At 37.3% G+C, this 25617-nt stretch overlaps 1 protein-coding gene across 7 annotated transcripts in view; it reads right to left on the reverse strand.

Annotated features, from left to right (window-relative positions):
• Positions 1-25617, reverse strand: part of LOC136829897 (lachesin-like) — a 196656-nt gene that overhangs the window by 81833 nt on the left and 89206 nt on the right. For all 7 annotated transcript variants that reach the window (XM_067089055.1, XM_067089076.1, XM_067089065.1 and 4 more), the window contains exon 2: positions 14876-15182. In XM_067089055.1, the coding sequence (XP_066945156.1) occupies positions 14876-14930 (55 nt within the window). In that variant the 5' untranslated portion in view covers positions 14931-15182. The remainder of the gene's footprint in view (positions 1-14875; positions 15183-25617) is intronic.

The following is a 25617-nucleotide window of genomic DNA, read 5'->3' on the forward strand; positions in this document are numbered from 1 at the left end:
AACTTGGACATTTTTTTGGCCAAAATATAATTTCATCATTCCTAAAGCAATGGGATTAGATGATACCTTCCTAGGCAATAAAATAACTAAAGAAGGGGATGGATTTGAGAAAGAATACGTGAAAAATATTACTAAGGGAGTATAGTCAGTACTTTTCTCTTATCAATTTCCTTCTTGCTTATATTTTTGGCTGGAAATATATCTAGACTCCTATCAATTATTAATAAGAATAATGAAAATATGGATGGATATATATATATATATATATATATATATATATATATATATATATATATATATATATATATATATATATATATATATATATATATATATATATATATATATATACTATTTACTGAAGAAAACTGAAGATGAATGCTGATCACGACCCAAAGCAACAGCAACTTACGTCATGGAGAAAATGCGACAAAATCACTGTATATATCCTTGGAGCAGCCAAAGACGAGTATTCTTTTGTTGGCGTGACACCTAAGCTATATAAGTACTTGATATAAGTATAACAAAAACTTCCAGTTTATGAAATACTATACCTTTCGTCTCAAGTAGCGAGGCTTGAGTAGCATGAACACGGAGTACAGGAGAACTGAAATGAACTTACTTGAGAGAGAGAGAGAGAGAGAGAGAGAGAGAGAGAGAGAGAGAGAGAGAGAGAGAGAGAGAGAGAGAGAGAGGCAGTGCCGTTCAGCATTCATCTAGCTCATGAAGTCAGTCAGCCCTAAATGGGTTGTTGTCGTTTGCCCAGACTTACCCGTCTGGTTTGATGGTGTCATCATGACAATGGCCTTACAAGATAGCTTCAGCAGAAGTGTCAGTGCTAATTACTATGTAACTTGTGTAAGTTGAAATGCTTAATTGCACAGGCAGTGCAATACCCCGAATTAGAGATAAAATTAAATGACCTACAGTGGTGAGAGAATATAAAATCTATGTGATTCATACCAACAAGTTGTTCGTAATTTCAAGCGAATAAAATTATTTTAAATCCAAGCATTTCTTGTTTTGATTTGGACGCTCTAACCACAGTTGCACACTCGGTAAACACACTGAGCGCCATCTATCCTCGTTCTTAATTAAATCACCTGCCGTGCCTCCCCTTTTTCTCCTTCAGCAGATAAACTCCGCCGCCGTGCATAAATCTGCCAATGCTCCTCGCCTCCCTTACCCTAAGAACACCGTACCGGAGCATAGTACCACCGAGAGTGCTCCTCTCAACTCTTTCACTTTTCACAAGCGCCATTACAGGCCCAGATCCCCACACGGCGCCCATGCCACGTCTAACCGAAGACCCATCCGTCTAGCGTCCTTAGGTCAACTCGTATTTCATAATGGAGGAAGAAACTCCAGCGCATTTTTACATTATGTCTCATCTGAAGAACACCTTCGACCTCGCTAATGCAACTTCCTTCCCCATCTCTTTTTACAATGTTTGTCTCGACTGTTTATTGCCTATCTCTCGCCCAATACCAAGGGTCATTAGGGGGGAACGGGGGAGGGGTGGGGGCCGAGAGCTGAAAAAGTTAGGATTACAAAACAAAGCCGCCTTCGGTGGTTTCTACAGAACAATGCTTCTTACCAACAAATCCTGGCCCACGGCCGAAATTCTAGCTTCATCTGATTATGAAGTAAAAACATGGTAGACAAACTTTCCGTTTTGTGTAGGGTATAATTACACTGGTAACTTGTAAGAAACAAGTTTACTAAGGGCCTGTTGAATGGGTAGATTGCTTAGCTCTTATTTAAGCAGCAAAACTATGGGTTCAGGAGTAATACAGGGTACCCGAAGTAAAATTTTCGTACACGGGATGTGAATTAAATTAATTTTCCGCATAGAAATTCAGTTTTAAGGGATGGAAAGCCGCAGATGTACTCCAGTTGATGGTTATTTATAAAAATCGGAAAGCTACATACACCGTTAAACGAGTGTGTTAAACAAATAAACAAATCAGTTCACATTTCACAACCGAGAGTAACCTGTCAAAACAACACGCATCCAATGACAATAACTAAACTCGACGAAAACCGAATCCTATAGTCTCTATGGAAATGAAATGATTCAAGCCTTCAGCACACTGAGTGATTAAGCGATCTTGAAAGGAATTCCTCGACAAGACACCAAGTTCTGAGCACATAATTTAACGGACATTTGCTCATATGAAAACTGACCTTAGTTTCTTCAGGAATGCCTTTTAACACATTTCACAATCAAAATTATAATAGTAGTAATGATATTATTGAAAGAATTGATGTCGGCCTACTCTAATGTGCTATAACAACCAAACATATAATGACAACTATGAAAAAAGATCTGTTTTGTTTTATTTGCTGAACGGCGTTTTGGTACAATCGTTCCACAATCATAGTCCTACTGCTTCCAATTAAAAAAAAAAAAAGCTGTCTCCGAAATTGCTCAAGTTAATGACACACTCCAGGAAAATATTTGAAAATATAGAAAGTTTCCAATTTCCCCGAGAGTAACTAAAAGGAAATTTTATCTAGGCCTATCACCCGTTCCATCTTCCTACCCGTCGTACTGCTACCAAGTTTGAAAAATCTTAGAAGTGTAATTTAGTAGTGACATTCGGCGATGAAAAATTTCATACAGATTCATGACACAGAATTTTAGTAGTTTTTAGCTATGAAAAACATGTATCAAGTTTAAGATGAGATTACCTAACAAACACAATTATTAGGCAATTCATCAATATATTAATTCGTGATTATTATTATTTTAGTTCAGTTTTCGCTTAACCACCTTCAGCCACACTCCCATGAGGACAGCTTCACAGTTCAAAACTGCAGAAACGCAAGACTTCTACCAATTTCTATTAGGACAGAAGGCAACTAAACAGAACGTCAATGTTGATGACCAATCTGGAAAGCGAGTAGCTCACACTTGTTCTTAAAGGGTGCAGGTATAAGCGATGTTGCACGAAAGTTTCTTGTCGAATTAGGACTTAAGGAGGATAATCTAAAGGGATACCTAATTTTGCTCGAGTTCATGCTCATGCCCCATTGACTACACTACTTACAGTTCTCTAACTCTCTCTTTAGGCTAGCAGTAACTTCATTTACCTCTTGTGAGCCAATAATTGCAACAAGAGCAGAACCATCTGCATAGCGTATTATCTACGATGCTAAAGCAGCGATCATTTCTCGCGTTATGCTTAAAGAGTAACAAAGATCCAAACTCGCTTTCCAGGTTAAGTTAAGTATATCTTAGTTTAACCAGACCACTGAGCTTATTAACAGCTCTCCTAGGGCTGGCCGGAAGGACTAGACTTATTTTACGTGGCTAAGAACCAATTGGTTACCTAGCAACGGGACCTACAGCTTATTGTGGAATCCGAACCATACTATACCGAAAAATTAATTTCTATCACCAGAAAATTAATAAATTCCTCTAATTCTTCATTAGCCGGTCGGAGACTCGAACGCGGGCCTGGCAGAGTGCTAGCCGAGAACTCTACCGACTCGTCCAACGAGGAACTTCGCTATCCAGGGGACATCCAGATAAGATAAGCTTATCTCCATAAAATGAACCTGATCAACGACTGATAAATAGAGCGCAGCAGGGGGGAGGGGTAAAAAGCATGTCCACTATCGCCTGAGACATAATTGTCAAGATGAATGTTTACTGATGACCAACATTAATCATCAACAGGGACTCAAACATTGATTGTGTTCACCCAGACTGATTCAGTTCTGATCATCTGTCCCGAGATCATTTTTTTATTATTTAAAAAACTGACTCTACAAAACCATTAGGCTACCTCTGTATGCTTCGTTGGGGGAGTATTCAATGCCAGCTGTTAGGGTCTCGCCTAACCCTCCCTGCTACCCTCCCGATACCCTACCTACCCCGACACAACTCGGGGCGCACAAACAGATTTGCAGGAGGGTGGATGTCTCTCCTACCCTCCCGTTCCACTACCTACTCCGCCCCCACCCGGGGCGGATAAACCGGTTTCAGGGGTGGGTGGCTGTCATGTCTCCCCTACAGTCACTTGGGGGAGGACAAAGAAGGTCCACTCGGATTTTATTATTACAGGATAACTCCACAGAATGGCATGTTCATTAGGGAATAATAACAGAAAAAAACAAGAAAGAACGAAAAAGTTATAAAGAGAAGACTAAAACAAGAGACTTGAGATTTTTCCAGTCCAGTGAAAAGCAGTTCTCAAGATACTCCTAGTACATTCATCTTCATAAGGACGGAACAAGATTGAAAGAAAACTGCTTTATCACTCAACTATACGAAACGAAAAGCTGCAGTTCCTTTCAGTGTTCCGTATAAAAGAAATAGTTCCTTTGTCATCTATTATTCACATGACCACATGAAGCACAGTGTGTGAGTGTGAGGTCCCAACCTTGCAAACACATCATAATAGTATAGAAAGAGACGCAGAATATTAAGAGAGAGAGAGAGAGAGAGAGAGAGAGAGAGAGAGAGAGAGAGAGAGCCTGTAAACACCTTATAATGTTACGGCCGTCATCACTACAATAAGCTGTCAGGCTCCAGAAGACTCTCTCTCTCTCTCTCTCTCTCTCTCTCTCTCTCTCTCTCTCTCTCTCTCTCTCTGTTTTATTGTAATATCCTTTTAAGCTTTATAAAGAGGCGTGAGATATTGACGTTTGAAGGATGCATGGAAACAAAACCATAACAAAACAAGACAGTATTAATCACGATAACAACAATAATTCATAGGTACATATATCTGAAGTGTGTGTACATACATACGCACACATATATATACATATATACATATACAAGTATATATATATATATATATATATATATATATATATATATATATATATATATATATATATAAAATTATACATATACATAATCACTAAATGTGACTGTGTCCTCACACCGGATAAAGTTTTTCATAGTGAAATACACAACATTGTCATCACAAAGCTAAACTAGTTACACCGTTATTCCAACGTTGGTTTCTGCTACCACGAAGCCCCGGAGCATGTTGTTACACTTCTAAAGACTCCCTTCGTTTACAAACATGTACTATGCTTTTAGTTGCAAGGCTGCTTGATAATCACTGGAGCATGCGACAGCACCACACACTTAAGAGCATATTCCTCTCATCACGCCTTCCAAGTGTTAAAACTGTCTTTCAAGTCTAATTGAGATGAATGTCATAACAGCACTCGAGGACTTTCACGTGATGGCCTAATTTGCTTGACATTTGAATGTGGCAACATCCCCGACTTTTATGCGCGAATAGGTGGTGGGGTGGAGTTGTGATACTGAGGGACGACTACGGAGTAGGCAAAACGGACTTGTTATATAGTTGTATATATCCCTCTTTTCAAAGATTATTAGTCAACTCCAAATCCCATTTACGTACGTGCACGTACATAGGCCACGCAAAAAACTATATTATCTAAAAAAAAAAATTGTGGTGCCATTGTTACAAGCCTCTTTATGACGAGTCTTCACTTCCGGAATCAATCTCTCTCTCTCTCTCTCTCTCTCTCTCTCTCTCTCTCTCTCTCTGACAACTATACACATGTTAACAGCTTCCTTTCCCCTCACATAAAAACTATGACCTACCAGTACATGTCCACCTACAGGCCAATAAAATTTCCTTAGCCGAAACTACGACAAAAACATTTCGACTCTTCCAACTGTTATTCGCACTATTTTTATATGTGGAACGAAACAAACGAAAATCTTTATCTCTCTATATCAACCTACACATACGTACTGCATATATGTGTACACATATATGTGTGTGTGTGTGTGTGTGTATGGGTCATCACCAAGAAAGGACCAAGCTAGGGTGGAACGATTTAGGCAAATATATGATATATATATATATGCATATATATATGCATATATATATATATATATATATATATATATATATATATATACATATACTTTTTTTTTACAAAAAAAATTGCAATTCCACTGGAAATTAATTTCAGCTCACCTCTTCTGGAATAAAGCAACTTTCTTCAATGTAATAAAAACTGAAACGTTTCATACCATCCTGAAATTATTGTTAACTGGTTTTAACATTATATAAAACATTCGACACGCAGTCACAAGTTAAAACGATATTCACGTTAGGAAAGTTTTCTCAACACCTTAATTTGTTTATTAAAAAAAAGTCACAAAGCGGCTGAACATCAAAAATATTTAAATATGGTAAAGATTTAATATAGAACATGTGATAGAAAAATTTACACCTCTTTCACCATAAAATAAAAATAAGTATAATTCCCTGTTTAAAAAAACAATTTGACGGTTACAATTATATCACTACGTCCGATAAATTACATACAGAATAATGGTAGCTTTGTCGGTGGACGGCTGATTAAACTGTAAGAAGAAAACAGTGGACTTTCTCTCCTCTCTCTCTCTCTCTCTCTCTCTCTCTCTCTCTCTCTCTCTCTCTCTCTCTCTCTCTCTCTCTGTTAAAATCTAAATACCTGCTCCGGTTCATTTTCTACGCGCAAAGACATTTCTGGAGTGTAAACAAACAAATATGAACGGCAAAATCGACCACATCAATTTTGTTTATTTTGAACTGGCAAAAACATAACGGAAGACGAGAAAATAAATCTAAGAGTATAAATGAACGGTGACAACATGACGTACATCAAAGTCTGCATGCGCATACACACACACCACACACACACACAGAGCCCGCCGATGAACCTAGGGAACGAAAATAATGAAGCCTTACATTTCTGAGGTTCTCATATTCCCGCAAAATAAAAGGCTGTACACTAAAAGCACACCCATTTGGCAGGGGACCTGGCCTAAGAATTTATCGCCACAATAAAACAACAGGGGAAACATTCTTTACTTCTCTTCTCCCCCTCCAAGGAATTCTTCCTTCCTCGTGCCTATGAGTTCTCGTTTTTTTTTTTCTCCTCCTCCTCCCCTTCCTCCTCCTCCTACTCCTCCTCCTTGTGGCGGAGAGTCTCCTACCATTTACGGCGATCGGCCATCAAACGGGGCACTTAAGGAAGTGATAAGCTTTTAAATATATTATATCCAGGCAAGATCTCTCAGTGTTAGGCCACTCGTTGTGGCCACTTTACAACCAGGCGAGTGCAGCTAATGTTTATCTTAGAATAATTCTCCTGGGAGATATCTTCTACGAAGTCCCTTCCCCAGGAGGTAGCCCGCTGCTTCACAGGACTGTATCAGGATAAGAGATAATGTGAGGGGACCTAAAGTTAGCGGATAAGAAACTCAAGGCTTCTAGATGCAATTTATAGATAACGATAGATACGGAGGAGAGAGGGGTCGGGAGCCTTTCAGTCCTCTTCAGACAAAGATTTGTTCTCTAGGAGCACACCATTACTGAATCTGATAAACACCCTCTCTCTCTCTCTCTCTCTCTCTCTCTCTCTCTCTCTCTCTCTCTCTCTGTGTGTGTGTGTGTGTTGGCCGCGAGTTCGAATCTCCGACCGGCCAATGAAGAATAAGAGGAATTTATTTCTGGTGATGGAAATTCATTTCTCGCTATGATGTGGTTCGGATTCCACAATAAGCTGCAGGTCCCGTTGCTAGGTAACCAACTGCTACTTAGCCACGTAAAATAAATCTAATCCTTCGGCCCAGCCCTAGGAGAGCTGTTAATCAGCTCAGTGGTCTGGTTAAACTAAGATATACTCTCTCTCTCTCTCTCTCTCTCTCTCTCTCTCTCTCTCTCTCTCTCTCTCTCTCTCTCCGTCCAACAACAACAACATGAAAACTTAGACAGGGGCTTTACATCAAAGCCTTTTATTTATTTTCTATCACTCATTATCAACACATTTAAAACTGAAATTACTATTACGTATTTAGTGCAAAATCATTCCAAGTAATAAACGAATATATCAATAGAAAAAATATCCCAAAAGACAGATTAGGGGATTTTAGAATAGGTTACATGAAATCGATTGACATAACACGAACACAAAAGAAATGCAACCGCCAAATGCCCATCAGTAAAGCTCGAAAGAGCTCAAGCAACCTTTTGTTTGACTCCGAGATGAAATCCAGAGAGGATCTCCCAAATGAGCACAATATGCTATTAATGTCAGCGGGGAACTTTGTAGCCTTCATCACACATCCAGTTCGGAAACATTTGTTTTAATCTGCATCTTTTCAGACAAGAGTATATTTGCCCACAGACACACACGAACGAGCATACAAACACCAGACACCACGCTAACACCTCACGGGTATACAAGCATCATTTCGACATTTCACAGCAAGCAAAACAAATTCCTTATGATGCACAAAAATACTAAGATTCTGTTATAACTGAAAATAAATCAGCCACGTACTTTATATGTCAACAACCTAATGTAGAATCAATCCAATGAGAACTAATTTTAGTACAAACCGACGAAGCAAAAAAAAAAAAAAAATTACAATTCAAAAAAGTACAAACGTATACTATTTCACACAAACGCACGCTTGCAAATAAATCTTCCAACCGGACCATTATATACAAAAGCCGTTGTTCCCGAACATCTGTCGCGCCAATTAGGTCCCTACGAAAGCGAACTGCGCTTCTCAGCATCACGGGTCATTGCTATTACGAGGAGCGAACGAGACGCCAATTTTATCAGCTTTACAAATCACTGGTCGAGTGCTGTTATGATACCAAGATTAAGAGTCTCACATAAGACATAGATAATTCTGTTATCACACGGAACGGTGGACTGGGCTCTACTACAGGGCCCATTTTTATACTCAAAATAACCTAAGATTGCTTCATATAATCGCTCAAATGTCTCACGTTGATAACAACAAAATTCCTCGATGCACAGCGTATATGAGCACAGGCAGGTAAGCTAAAATAAATGTAGTATGAGTATAATCACGTACGTATATTTGAATTTGGAACAGGAATGTAAAATTTAGGCCCGCGGCCAAGAGCTGGAACCTATGAAGTCATTCAGCGCTGAAAATAACGTTGAAACAACTGTTAGGAGAGGGTGGAAAGTAAGATGGAAGAGAGCAAATATAAACGGACGTACAGTAAAAGGAATGAAAATGGTTGAGGCTGAGTGCCGATGGGGAGCAGCAGAGAACCTAAGCAATGCCTACAGTGCACCGTGTGGGGTGCGCTTATGGCACAACCCACCCCAAAGGGAACGTATATTTGAAATGCATATGTATGTACGTTTTAGTGTCCGCTTCATACAGAGCCTAATCTCCCAATTAGCAACTTCATTTTCAAATTTCTCTAACCTCTTTGTACCATCAATTCCTATAGGCAACTGGAGTTAGAGGCATTATTTTCACCAAAGGTTGCGACACGAAACTACAGAAATGTTCTGGGAACGGAATTAACGCAGGTACAACGGCGAAATGCGCACAAATCGAGCTACCAGAATATCGTAATTAATTATTTTCAAACCAAAGGTCTACGAAATATTCAGTTCAAAATTCGAATTTTTTTATCACGATAAAGAACGCCAGCTCTTGCACACTACGGTCATTTTCTAATTCAACGGGAAACATAGGTTTGGTATATATTTATCTTGATTATGGCTATCTACAATAAGCATTCACAGGGAAATTCAAAACCAAGTCAGAATAATTGGCAAGATTACAATTCGGAAAAGTTTCTAAATTTGGACGTAAGAAATATCCTTTTGAGACTGGGGGAAGTGAACAAAAATCAAAACAAAAAACAAGATAAACTAAAATGCACAACTTTATATATAAAAACACTGCATAAAAGTAAAATAAAGGCGAAATTAAATAACTTTCGTGCAATAATCTTAAGAAGCGTGTTAAGCCCATATGGAGAGGAAGGAAACGCTGTACAGTGTAGGGAAAATGTGAAGGAAAAATCAAAGACTAGTAACTTTTCTAGGGATGTCGCAGATGCCGGGAAAGGAAATTCTTTGAAAATATATTTATACGTAGAGAACTACACGATTAAAAGACCTGTAATATCGACAAAAATAAGTTCATCCAGGAAACCTTTTAAATTCTGTCTCAAACTTCCCTACTGACGAAAGAGAGAGAGAGAGAGAGAGAGAGAGAGAGAGAGAGAGAGAGAGAGAGAGAGAGAGAGAGAGAGACTTAAAAAAAAATTGCCTGTGACAAATATATGATTGTGACTTTGCATGACCTACATGTTTGTATCCATAACACACAAATTCCCAAACAAGAAGGCATTCGATGGTTTACGTGCGAGATTACAAACACCACTGAAACTTTATATTTACAGCAGGTTCGGAAGATAAAACTTTTAGTTACATATAATTGCGAATTTAATTATACACACACACAAATATATATATATATATATATATATATATATATACATATACAGTATACATATACAATCCCGGTATTAATATATGTATCTACAGTCCATTCATCAAAACTCCCAGTTTAAAAAGCAGTCTTCAAAGGAAATGCTACACCAACTTAAGAAGTAATGGGTCGTTTAAGCCTACTGGATAATGAAGAAATATGGGCAGCAGGTCTATAAAACATTCGTCGACCAAAAGATCAGATAACAGTATCGTGTAGGTTCCCTATTAAACAAAATGAAAACAGCTGAATGACTTATGGATACCAAATTAAAACTTCACCTCTAAGAACTGCGCTGTAGAATACAGTAAAATGCAAGATTTTGTCCATAGAGCTTTCTCTACAGAGTGCTCTGTCCAAGACGAGGATCTTGAATGACAAGTTTATTTCTCGATCATTTTGCAGTTTATAATTACACATACAAGAAACATGTTTTAAATACTCGTACCATAGCGAATGACGCCAAACGCACAACTGGGACAAATGCAACGCCACTTTGAGATATCCGGATATTAATCGGATCTAGTTCCACTTTCGGTAATTGATCCATACAAATCCCCATTTTCCATGCGAGACTTTTAACCTTCGCAAAAATAAAGTCTCCTTCGTGAAAACTTGCGAACTCAACCGCTGAACTCTTCCAGCGTTCTCCACTCCTTCAAGGTCCAATTAAGGCGTAATAATAAAATAAAGGGGATATCCTTCGCGCCCATTATACGCCCAATCATTATCCTTCGACCCTTCGTTACGCGGAACAAGCTGTAAAAGGTTCTAATAATCATCACCAAATCAGATAACGAGAAGGCTCTAAAAATAAGGAGGGGTTCTTTGCAGTGGAAACACGACAGTAATAAAAACGAATCATGAGCCGCTTTTAGTGCTGATAATATCTTCATAGAGTGTAATCTGAAAACGCGTATGTTACCTACTCCTTGCTATATATACAGATACAAACACATACACATGTATATACAAAAACATATATAATATATACATATATATATAGTTACTATATGTATCTGAATACAGTATACATACAGTATACAAAAAACATTGTCAAACATTCAAACTCTGAAGGCGAAAACGAAAAATATATTCTAAAAAATGGGAAACAAACTTCCATAACATCAAAAGCAATTTTAACCCAAATTATGCAAAAAAAAAAAAAAAAAGCTGAGCAAATTGCCACGTAAGCTTTTGAACACATCACTGTGACGTTATCAAACGAGAAGATGTGACCTTTTCGACCTCAAAAACGCTCCTATTTCTTCTTCTTTTCGGGTTGGTCACGATACTTGGCTATCAGGTAAAGCGAAATGAATCCGAAGACCACATTACCAACGTAGGCACTATGATGCTTTTACATCTTTGGGCATAAACAACCGCAGGTCTTTGTAGAGAGAGAGAGAGAGAGAGAGAGAGAGAGAGAGAGAGAGAGAGAGAGAGAGAGAGAGAGAGATTCGTTTTTCCCTTTGGTTCACTTTCATCTTGAAACAACTACAGTTATATAATCTGACTAGGCCAATATTACATTCCATTGTATGGCAACGATATTACTTGCCTTATCATTTAACAAGCCTTCATGGGTATGCTAAGGCTTAAGTAATAAATGAACATCTAACCTTACCATGGGATACATCTATTTCACAATTCTATTGAAGCGAACCCAGCGCGGACCATCGTGAGAAATTTCCCAGCGGAAACGCAACGTCGAGGAACGCACGCCGGTAAAACTCCCTGTAACTTTACACCTGTCGCCACGTATTGCATACGCTTTACCTTGGTGGATACCCGGTCCAGCATTGAATTCACTAAACATGACTTTCTCTTTCTACAGCCGTTTTCTTATCCACTAGGCAATACTTTTTTTTTAAAGTCGTTTTTATTTAAAGTCGTTTTTTAGCCGTTTTCGTATTCATTAGGCAATACTTTCTCTTTTTAAAGTCGTTTTCGTATTCACTAGACAATACTTTCTCTTTCTAAAGCCGTTTTCTTATCCACTAGGCAATACTTTTTTTTTAAAGTCGTTTTCTTATTCACTAGACAATACTTTTTTTAAAGCCGTTTTCGTATTTAGGCAATACTTTATCTTTTAAAGTCGTTTTCGTATTCACTAGACAATACTTTCTCTTTCTAAAGCCGTTTTCTTATCCACTAGGCAATACTTTTTTTTAAAGTCGTTTTCTTATTAACTAGACAATACTTTTTTTTAAGCCGTTTTCGTATTCACTAGACAATACTTTTTTTAAAGCCGTTTTCGTATTCACTAGGCAATACTTTCTCTTTCTAAAGCCGTTTTCTTATTCACTAGACAATAGTTTCTCTTTTTAAAGTCGTTTTCCTATTCACTAGACAATACTTTCTCTTTCTAAAGCCGTTTTCTTATTCTAGACAAAGTTTCTCCGTATTCACTACACAATACTCTTTTCATTTTCTTATTCATTCAGTTTCTCTTTTTAAAGTCTAGACAATACTTTCTCTTTCTAAAGCCTTTTTCTTATTCACTAACAATATTTTCTCTTTTTAAAGTTGTTTTCATATTCACTAGACAATACTTCTTTTTCTAATGACGTTTTCTTCTTCACTAGACAATAGTTGCTCTCTTTATAGTTTTCGTATTCACTAGACAATCCTTTCTCTTTCTAATGCCGTTTTCGTATTCACTAGACAACATTTCTCTTTTTATTTTCGTATTCACTAGACAATATTTCTCTTTTTAAAGTCGTTTTCGTATTTACTAGATAATATTTTCTATATTTCAGTCGATTTCGTATAAAATTTCCCATTCCTGCCTTGTTGGCTTCAAGCACACCAACTTGGTATACCACAGATTCAAAATTGTTTAACGATTTCAATGATAAGGTCTGGAATTTCTTCACAGTTTGGCAGTTTCATTCCTTCCACTGTCTACTCTTTTTCTTACGACTAGATAAGGCCACTGACCGAATAAATTACAGTCCCTTAAAAATTCAACTGCAAAGTTAAATTTAATGAAAAATAGAAATAGGGCTATGCAGAGGATCTATAAAAATTATTAATCGCAATACCCTGTGTATTATACTTTTCAAACGTACAGTTTGTCAAACAGACCGCATGGCAGTCATGTATCATTACTGGCATTCCTTGGTCTTTGTGTACTTCTCAGATTACCTTTGCAAAAGTGGTTGGCCGTGCCCACAAATCTCTTTCAAAAGTTCTAACATGTTACTTTACTCTTACAAACATACGTGAGTTCTTAATGTAGGCATAAACGTCTATTCTTAACTAAACATATGGGTTTGTTACAACAGGTGCACTTTATGCATGGATGCAGAAAAATTCAAAGTTTCAACACACATCTATGGAATTCTTTACGATTTCACCTTTTTTATGGGATGGTTTCCCGTCCAAATTTCTAAGTTATTACTCATGTGCAAAAAAATAAATAAATACGGGGTATATAGCATAAGCCTTAATAATATGGCGCCAAGATGATAAAAAAAAAGTGTGTATAATGTTAGTTACATCGAAATATTTCATTCAACAAGGTAAAAAAAATAAACAAAAATATAAGTTGCCTCTGACTTACCGTTCACTCCAAGTCCCCAACATTTTCAGCAAAGATTAAATGTTTCTATGAAACATCGATAACGCCAGAGAGAGGTTGGACATTCTTGCTGAAAACGCACACAGGTGTACATTTTTTACGAAATGGTAACCTTCCCGGGACATCCTGACTGTTCCCCGATAGATGTTTAACATCCACATCTCTATTTCATTTTTATCACTGAATTCTTTTTCTAACATTCCTTTAGTTGCCACTGAAATAGCATTCAATGTACGTCCAATGCAGTGTCGGAAAAGAAACCATATTAATGTAACTTCTAATCAAAGGAGGGGTTTATGACTTGTCCAGTGTAAAGTTACTTCCAGATAAATAAGAGTAACGCTAACATCTAACACAATATCTCTACGTACATCTAAATGCAAAATCAAGATCTTAAAAGGAAGCGTTCCAATTATCTTTTACAAGACTATAAATTATATCCGGATAGTAAGCTGATATCATAAACGGCACTCGTAAAACAACAAATATACGACCCGGTTCAAAATCTGGAGAGCGATAACAACCTGCTGTGCATTTGAACCTCATAAACAGACCCTTCCAAGTCCAAACCAATCTTAGCAAGAGACAGAGAAATATGCTAATAAAAATTGCACACAACTGTTACCTAAAAGAAATAAAGACTCTCCTATTCTGCAGGAGCTACGACACTGACGAGAAAAAAACAAAGATTATAAAAAATAAGAAGCACCTTATTTTGAAAACGTACAAGAGGCCGCCAGAGAGGGAATTATCCCTGTGGAGGGCTGTACATAAAACCAAACAAAGTGAATGCAGTTAACAAAGTAAACAGTACATTAACGTAGGTACAACAATTAAGATTTATATAAGGACTTCCATTTATAACCTTCAGAAAAAATTTACACAGCCTTGAAAAGGCTAAACCACACCGCAGTTATTGCAACGTGTTGAAAAAAGGCTCAAGGAATAATTCCACTCACCTTTGGAGGCAAACAGCCACACCGTCGCCAAGTAAACATTTAACGTCGGAAGCATCTTCGCTCGCCGGGAATTATGTTTCTCTGGAGCTTTCTCACGCGTCTTGCAAGTTTAATTCCACTTCCTTTTTACACTCTTTATCGCTCTGCCTCGACAAGTCTTACTTCTAAAGCTTTCTCATTTTCGTACATCACGGTCATGCCTCCACGTATTTATCTAATGGAAGGGTTTTCAATATTCACAATACCTTATTCGGTGCTTAAACATCCAATTATTTTGAGAAACATGCTGTCAGTCTTACGTTAAAACCTGAAAGAGAAAATGAAAACCATTAACATGTAAGTATACTCACACTTTGGATATAAAATACTTGATACAATACTTCTGGAATTATTGCTTAAATTCACTTTTGTATACTGGTACGCCCACTGCTGTAATCACTGCTTACGGGCTGTTCTATGAGCAAGAGCCCGTGTTGGAATAAAGCCAGCTTAATCATATATGGAATATATAAAATTTTGGCTTAAAGACAAGCGCTGGGGCCTAGGAGGAGGTCATTCAACGCTGAAAGGGAAACTGATAGTAGAACGGTTTGAAAGGTTAAGTAACAGGAGGAAAATCTCGCAGTTGCACTATGAAACAACTGTCAGGAGAGGGTGGAAAGTAAATGCAAAATAGAGAATAAGAACAGAGGTGCAGCAAAAGGAATGAAAGGGGTTGCAGCTAGGGGACGAAGGGACGCTGCAAAAGACCTTAAGTAATGCCTACAGTGCACCGCATGAGGTGTAATGACGGAAGGAACTAACCACCTCCCCCGCCCCAAAGGGGAAACTTAATCATAAACAGCAGCAATGTAGATACTGAATCCTAACGGGAGATAAACAGATATGACGAAATTCTACGCAATCTTGATAGGATTCGAATTCTCGCCTCTTAGGTCGTGGTCAGATCGCAGTTCTTCATATAATTACTGTTCGGATTCAGTGTTTAACAGTACGCGTATCCAAAAGTTTAAGTAAATCGATGAGTTAAATAGGTATTTATGTGCATCATATTTAAAGTTATAAAGTTGCTGCTGTTTTTGTTAAGCTCTGACTTTCGAGGGCCAAGCAATGAAAGATTCTAAATGAATTAATGAATCCATGACAAATATTTTGTTAACGTAATGTTTTCGTGTCGTCATAAGGATCTTATGTTAGAGCAAAAAAAAAAAAAAATGATGTTGCTCCTATTAAACCACTGTAGTCAACTCAAAAACCTTCGAATTCGTAAATGCAATGAAACTGACATCATCTGTAGGTGTTACAATTACAGAGGTGGCACTCTGCACCTAGCTTCCCTGTACATAGCTGTAGACCGCACTGCAACATTCGAAGGTCTACCTACAAAACTGTTACAGTTATTCCAAGCCAAATTTCGGAGAGTAAGAACAGAAATTCAAGTTTGAACATTATACGACACGATGAACAAAAACACACATCATCACCTACACAATCCACAATTTTCATTAGACCAAAAGACACGTTCCTACATTACCCAAGCAAATGCCCAAAAGAAAAAAAATTGACCTCATTGCAATCAGTGTACCCAAATTCAGGTGACCCAATAAGAGAGAGATTAAACAGGGTTATTATAGCATTGTACTCTTGTTATTTGAGGGGACTTCACGAAGGGAATGCAAGAGGGGGTTCTGGTTAGCCAACGAGGAAGAGTAAGCTGCGATAATGGCGTAGTAATTTGTGGCAGGAAAGATGAAATCAATGCTGACATCCTTCCTTTTAAACCAGTGGTTCTCAACTGGTGGCCCGTGGTGACATTTTTGGTGATTCACAGACGGTCACTATTTGGTAAGAAACTGGAGGTAGTCTATTTTCGAAATTTATTGAAAGTGCAGCAAGAACAATTTTATCCAAGTAAATAGTTGATCATTCATTTTAGGGTCTAATTCCTATTCATAAAATATGATGACAATCTCCAGGTTGTTGCGCCAGACCCTAGCAAAGCACACTCGTGTCCAAAGTTTGTATCCGGGTCTTAGTGAAGTTTCGAAAATGACCAGTCCTCCCTTTACTGTAGAAATATATTGCTATTGTGTTTAAAACGATTCGGGGCAAGATTGTCAGTGAAAAGAGCGTCCGAAAGTCCGGCTGCAGAGAAATTCCGTTTTATGTAATTTTATCGTGATTCAGCTTGTAATTCTTGTGTACGAGACATGTTCCATCTAAAATGTGTTTTATCTAAGCTTCATTTATCGTTACTCAAAGAAGAAGTGGTCCATGATATTATTTTTTACTGGGCTAGTGGTCCATGACCGGATATGAGTTGAGAACCACTGTTCTAAGCCATCAACTGGACGAGATCAGTTTACTGAGGCCAAAGATAAAGAAATTTGACTTTTTAATTAAAATGTTTTTAGAAAAACACGAAGCAGTTAGCTGTGCGAGAATTATATGTCACATAAATTAAGAAAACGTAATTAGCAACGTTCTAATAGTACTATTAAGCAAGGCTAAGACTTAGGCAAGTAACATTAAATGCATGATTTACAACTGCAGCTCTTAAACGCAATTCTGAAAAAGTCAAGAAAGCCATAGTTCTGAATGCATAGGATTTTATGTACCAGTAGCACTTCCATCCCTAATACACACACACACACACACACACACACACACACACAGTATATATATATATATAATATATATATATATATATATATATATATATATATATCTTCTTTCCTAAAAAGCCAAGTACACATACATATACATATTTGTGTAAATATATATAAAATATATGTGTATATATATATATATAATATAAATGTATACATATATACATACATACATACATACATATACATATATATATATATATATATATATATATATATATATATATATATATATATATATATATATATAATCTTCCATAAAAAGCCAAGTACACATAAAGCTAAAAAAAAAAAAAAATTATCCATCACCGGATTTCCAGTCAGTAATCCAATAACAAAAGTGTATGGATTCATTCGTCACAGGCTTAATATTAAGCTGACATTTACTGAGTCTTTCCCTCATGGGGCAGAGTCTCAGCCTTCCCTAAAAACATACACATGCACTCACACACACACTCATACACAAACACACACACATACATGTATTCGACGTTAAGTCATACATACAAGACTATGAAAGAAACTGTTTTCCTAAAACTATGCTTGACAGGAATACGAACTTTAAATACAATACAACAATAATACTACGTAATATCCGCACAACAATTGACACTGAAAGCTCAAATTCTACAGAACTTGCAATTATTTTATAATAGGTTTCTGTGGATATACGACCATAGGGGTATATTCAGACAACGACAGGCATTCACTGGTGGTAGCTAAGTCCAAGTGCTGACCAAGACAAACTCTGGTCAGACCTACTGATCAATTACTAGTGAACAAATATTATTAATCAACAATGGCAATAATGATAAAGACCTCCGCTCCGCCAGAGGGTATTCTCTTAAGCTGTTTACCCTTAACAAAACTTCAGTTGAGAACTTCCATTAACGCTTTTTTTTTTTTTTTTTGGGCCCACAGAAGACATGCGCACAATTCTCTTTGCACAACAATCGCATCCCCATTCTCTTGAGGTGGCAAATCGCGACTACCCAGTGCAGGATTTTCTTTCGTTTAATGTTGATGGCCGATTTATGAAAATTAGGCTGTAAATGCCAAACACTGGGGAACTTGACACAGTGAAAGGACGGAGTTCAGAGGTGGGACCGCAACATGGAAGAGAGGATGCGGGAACCGAGGTAACGTAAGAATTGGATCGTAATATAGAGTTTAGGCCAAAGGCCAAGAACTAGGACCTATGAGGTCATTCAGTGTTGGAAAGGGAAATTGAGAGCAAGTACGTTTGAAAGGTGTAACAGGAGGAAAACCTCAAAGCAGTTGCACTATGAAATAATTGTTAGGAGAGGGTGGATAGCAAGATGGAAGAAAGATAATACGAAAAGGAGGTACAGTAAAAGAAATGAAAGGGGTTGCAGCTAGGGACCGAAGGGACGCTGCAAAGAACTTTAACTAATGCCTACAGTGTACCCGGTGAGATGCACTGACGGTAATAGACCCCTACGGAGAGGTAACGTGAGAGCCTGAAAAGTGGGTGAAGCTAGGGCCCGAAGGGACACTGAAAACAACCAACAGTAATGCCTACAACCCACCATGTGAGGTGCACTGGTGGCACTAACCCCCTGTGGGGATATTGGCACTGATGCCCGCCTGTGTACAGATCACTGCAGGCGGCTTTAACAATACTTTAAAACGTCTGGAGTTCGATCCCCAAGCGAGACTCACCTACTCTACTCAGCTGTGATGAATACCGAGGGTTAAAACTTGGAGTCAAAAAGCGGGGGGCATATCCCCACGCCACATTCGATGGTTTGGGACTGACTAGGACTTGACAACTGCTTTTTCTTTCTGACTTACGTTGCTGTCTAGGTATTTCTTGTAAGTGTTTACTTGTTTGTTGAGCTATCGCTGATGTCATTTTCTTCCCCGAGTCTTTTCGTTTAACACATACGAGCGTTTCATTTTGTGCAAGCTTCCTTTAAGCGCCCCTCAGGGTTGCTTTCAACAACAAAAACAGAGAAATAAACAAAAACAAGGAAATAAAAGTGTAAGTTCGACGAGGTATACGGGCACAAACAAAACAAAACGGCAAACAAGAGAGATAAGTGCCAATCCACTGACTCATCCTCCAGACTCGATATCGCACAAACCTTTCAACTGCAGAAACTTCACCTGTCATCTACGCATTTCTCTCGATAGTTTGTTCCTCGTCCATTTCGGTGGATTACGAAGGAATGTCTACATGTTACATGGCTTACGGCGTCAGAGGACGCTTCCATGGTATGGTACTACGTGCACACAAATATCTGACATGTGTATGTATGTATATATTTATGTATATATATACATATATATACTATATATATAATTTAAATGTCTGCGCACGCGTTTGAAAAGGGTCTTGATTGTTAGAAATACATGACTAATTCCCAAAGAAAAGCATAAGCAAATCCAAAAAGAGAAAATAATGAGGAAGAGTTAGTTCCATTACGTAATGGCCCAAAGTAAATGAGAGAGAATTCATCAAAGAAGCATATCCAAAGTAAATGAAAGAGAATTCATCAAAGAAACATAAGTTAAGATAACCGAAAACTCATGTTGGGAAGGATGGGGTACAAATACAGCTGTAAAGGTCACTGAGTTTGAGAAAAAAAAAAAAAAAAAAAAAAAAAAAAAAAGGGAAATAAGGAAAGCATCTAAGGAGAAAATGGATGAAAAACTGGTTCGAGTCAGAGACAAACAAGTTGAAGGGATATTTGAAGAATATGTAAAATTCCAGAAAGGGGTTATGGAGTAGACAAAGCTTGTGGGTTTAGGAAGATGGGGAAAAATAAAAGCAGTAAATACCCTGAATAGCGGAATGAGGAGATGAGAAGTTTAGTGAAGGAAAAACGGAGGTTATTTGAAGTGCAACTGCAAGACAAAAGGAAGGATGAATAAAGTGGTTAAGAATGTGAAAGAAAAAGGCAGCATGTAATAACAGAAGGGGGGAAAGGTGAGCAAGGAACTCAGTAGGGGAGGCAGGACTTGAGCAAAAGTGCAAAATACCGAGAAAAAACTTAGACTATACATGGAAGACAAGGTTAGAATGTATGAAGGGACAGTTGAACCAACTCTCCTCTATGGTCATGAAGCTTGGATATTAAATGCAAATGAAAGAAGGTGAAGTTTTACAGAGGAAATGTTTAAGTACTATACGCGATGAAAGGGATGCAACACCTGCGGTGCAAATGGAATAAGTAGGATATATATGTATAGTAAAAAAAGACGAAGGCTGTAACAGGATTCGTCTCCGAAAAAGCAAACTAATCCAACACCACGTACAAACGTTGCGAGATTACTGGACCACAGAAGATGAAAATAGTACCAAGGTTATAATGGAAAAGGCAAGACCAAAAGTACAGACTTGAGATGAAACCTTCATCAAAAGAGAGACGCTAAACAAATGTGACTAGAATAAATACCTCACGATCACTGACTACACAAAGCAGCTCACCCTTCAAAGGACGCAACCAACAAGATTCTTATTAAACTATCTCCGTATACAAACTTCAAGATTTGTATCCTTCCAAGAATTTTTCCTTTGTAATTCCATGTAGGGAAGATGCAGGAATGCCAATTCTGACCTGACATACTAGGACGTTAGTTTTGGAAAAGACGTACCCTCGAGAAGTTCGTCGCAGTGATAACTGCACTCGGGTCGGGCAGTCGTACATTTTAGCGAAACAGTCCTACCTACTTGCAAGTATAATTTTTACGGATCCGGATTACTTTTTAAAGTTCACAGCTGCCTGATCAATAATCCAGAGGGACACTAGACAAACTGAAACTCATACAAATACTAATTCATAAATTTAATCATCTAATTGATCAATAGAAAAAATCTATAAACACAATCACGGGCCTCTTTAATTGTTTCACACTGCTTAAAGCAATGGCTGCCACAATACAGCAATCGAACAGTTATGGAATTCTCCTCCTTTAATTTACTTTAATTTTTCTTCAATCAAGACCCTACTTCCGGCATAATCTTAACAAAATCAAAGATATTGCCGTCTATTTCTCTTTGCTACTTGAACGTCTTCTGCCATACCTGGTCAAATAAGGCCTTTAGGGTGCCGTAACGACGTCCACGCGCATAAAGCCTAAAACCATCAGATTCCTGTTTTATCCCAATGTCCGAAAAGTGAGACTAAATACAATTAAGAGAGAGAGAAAAAAACGTCACCCGGGATCCGTTGTTTATCTGAATGGAATGGCCCTTAGCCCTTGGGCGGAACAGCCAAAAGCCTTGTTGATAAACAGGCTGATAAATGACCATGTTTAGCTCACCTCCTTAAGAAGCTTCTGCCAGATTCAGCCGACTCGTAAATTTCGACACACACGACTATGGGTATTTTAACTCGCCTTTTTCAGAGAAACATTCAAACTTGTTTTAAGGCTCGCTTTTACGATGCAGGGCAAGGGATTACTGAGAGAGAGAGAGAGAGAGAGAGAGAGAGAGAGAGAGAGAGAGAGAGAGAGAGAGAGAGAGAGAGAGAGAGAGATTAAAAAGGGTCAGGTGCCTTGTTTCGGTTAAAAGGTTTTGGGTAACTGCCACAGTGTTAAACATCAGAAATAATGATAACCATGTGGATATAATGATAGTGACCTCTGAACATCGCAAAATCATGACAGAGTGATATCTGTACACGGAAATAAATTAACTAATTAGGAACATTTTAAAGCAAAAATAAAAATGTGACTCAGACCAAGAAAGAAATTGCACGTTGTGGAAGTGTATAAATTTTTAAACTTAGTTCCTAATATTCATAAATGACAGAACAGTAAAAATTATTTCATTGTATACAAGCACTCACACCTAAACCATATTACTTATGAATTTTATTATGCAAGAATGTTCAAAAAACCCATATCTCTCCGTATCTACACTACTTAGTAAATGGAAGGGCCTTCACGTGAAAAAAAAATGTCAGAAGTATTTGCCCTATCCTCTGCTATTCCACTGCATGCCATGTTCTTAATGACCTCCTGCTCTACTGCTACCCTGGTTTCCCGGGTCACTGAGCCGAGGAGACTGGCTCTAATCTACATCACTTAAGATTGTGACTCAGCGTAGCACCAGATCGCCGCCGCCTTCACAAACACAGAAGAATCAACCACAAAAGAAAAAAACAAAAGACATTCGTCTCCAACCCCTAACCCTAATAATAACCATTCCTTTCAATGGCTATTATCACAACCGCACAAAAACAAAAGAAAACTGAATAATGATAGTAACACCAGCCATTTTCACCCTTTTATCGAGTCAACACAGAGAAGAGATGAACTCTAACGACGAACACTCGGGTGCTTCGTCTCCATCGAGTAACACAATCCGATCATTAGTCAGTCAAATGAATGGCATGACTCGGCAGATACGAGCTGGCTGACCTGTGGGCTTCGCGAATTCCTTCACAGAGGACGTCCTGTTACGTCAGGAGTTTCAAATAATAGCGAAACAAATTTCTGAATTGGGAGACAATTACCTACATACTGTATATATTTTAAGTGATGGGAGAGAAATAAAATAATAATAATAATAATCGTCATAAAAATCTCCAAAATAGAATGAGTCAATAAAATGAGGAAATCCACAGTGGTGTAAGTGTAAGCATATATTAGAAACATATATATATAAAAACGAAGAGTTTTCGAGAACCTGCTCGATTCTCCTTTCTCTATCTCCAGAAGAAGGAGAATCGAGCAGGTTTTCGAAAGCTCTAGTCTGTATATATATTTACATTTACACCACTGTGGATTTCTTATCTAATAATAATAATAATAATAATAATAATAATAATAATAATAATAATAATAATAATAATAACAGAAGAAGAATGGCTACAATTTCACACTTTTTTTAATATCAAACTTCTTACATAACACGTCATAAAATAAAAAAATCAAGATTCGCTCCATTTGTAAAATAAAGTACGTAATAAAGAAGCTCTACAGTATACGTAAAAGATAAAAAAAAATGACATTTTGAGAATCGCACCTCATCACCTACCTTTTCTAATGAGCAAGGTGTGGCCAACTCACGACTTGCCAAATCTTTAACATGGAGCCTTTTAAAACCGTGACTTTTATCCTGTATTTATGAGAGTCATACCGAAAGACAAGCGGCTGGCATTAGCGACGGATTTACAAGTACCCTTAGAAAAAGATTATTTACAAGATGCTTTGGTCTATCATGATTTATTGAAGACGAAAAAAAATTGCCGTCAGAAGACGGGGATGGGGGAGGAGGTGGGGGAGGGAGGGGGTGTCTGGCATCTCTACAGGGGTATTGCAGACTGGCAGACAAGACTGTGGATGAGACGAACGTTGTTCGCATTTGCATGTTTCACTCAGGCTATAATTTCTCATCTTCTGAATCAGACTGCAGGGGTTAAAGATCAAATACTTACAAATTTCCGCACGACATTCGTCAGACATCTATGTTGTTAAGAGGGACAAAAAAGCATTTTTCGCCGAGTAACACGCTCATATACCCGTCTAATAGTAGTTACTGAACATATATAACCATGACATTCAACAAGAAAGTTATGGTACCACTTTGTGACTAAGCCAAACTCTTATGTTAAAAGAATTGTACAAGTTATTAACCTCTACAGTATATGTTAGCCAATCGATAAAGAATTTTCCCTCTCTCTAAATTATTTCCTGAGTGTTCTCGAGAATTTATTAATAAAGACCATAAGCTTCAACTATATATATATATATATATATATATATATATATATATATATATATATATATATATATATATATATATATATACTAGCTAGCTCTCGAAATCATATAAAGTTGATAGTTTATTCCTAATGCCGACGTTTCACAACTAATTGTTGCATTTTCAAGGCTGAAATACAGCGGCTGACTCAAAATAATCATAAAAACATTTATTACAACAACTGATAAAAGACACACAGTATTGTCTATTTTAAATGCTAATTCTTTTTAAATATCAGAGGCATATAAACTAAAGAAGGACCTGCCCAGACGGGAGCTAAAACAAGACTATTGAAAGGAGAGAAAAATATATTAAAACAAAAATAGATAAAAAGATTAAACAAAGTAACGATAAGACAAATAGGACCATATAAACAACTTAGTAGATGATGTTTGGGTGTTCAATGATGGAACTGTTAATATCATTGTATTCTAAGGTTGTTAGTCACTGTCTTTCTGTGTTTGTCCTATTATTCGAAATGTATAATACAATGGTTCGGAGGCTAACTCCTCTATATTTGAAAATCATGTAAACGTCGGCATTAGGAATAAATCACAGACTTTCCCACACATATATATATATATATATATATATATATATATATATATATATATAAAATGTGTGTGTATCTATAAGAATATATATATATACATATTTTCATGTAGAGACACACACATATATATATATATATATATATATATATATATATATATATATATATATATATATATATATATATATATATATATATATCTTGGCATCGAAACATACCTTTCCCTGAGAGCCAACATCCAATTTCCGCTCCTTAACTGACCCAACTTTCGAGACAGGAAGCTGTCGAAATTACCATCATCATCGCGGTAGCTACCCTCTCTTTATTCCTTGCGATGTACAAGGGTAAAAAAAAAAAAAACTTACAAACTCAAGGACGACTGAAACACGAACGTAGATCGGAGACTTCAACCATGGTATTGTGACTCCTGCAGTCAGCAATAAGCTGCATGAATATTCGACACCATTCAGTACTGGGTCACAATCGATCGAAGCAAAAAGGCAAAACCAAATTAAAGACGTTTTGGATCCAGACAATAAGATTCCGATTATGAGGTATTTTACCTTCTTCCCCATTCTGCTTACTTGGCTATTCCTCATACCAAGGTACCTTTTGAGTACATTTATAGAATACATATCAATAAAAAGCTTCAGTCTACGAATTCACTCAACTGATGCCGGATGGTGCAAACAGGATTCTATATTTCGATCAATAACACATTACGTCCTCATTTCTAATTAACAATTTTATTGTATTTATAATATATGTATATGTATATATATGA

The sequence above is a fragment of the Macrobrachium rosenbergii genome, chromosome 4, assembly GCF_040412425.1.
Source record: "Macrobrachium rosenbergii isolate ZJJX-2024 chromosome 4, ASM4041242v1, whole genome shotgun sequence".
NCBI lineage: Eukaryota > Metazoa > Arthropoda > Malacostraca > Decapoda > Palaemonidae > Macrobrachium > Macrobrachium rosenbergii.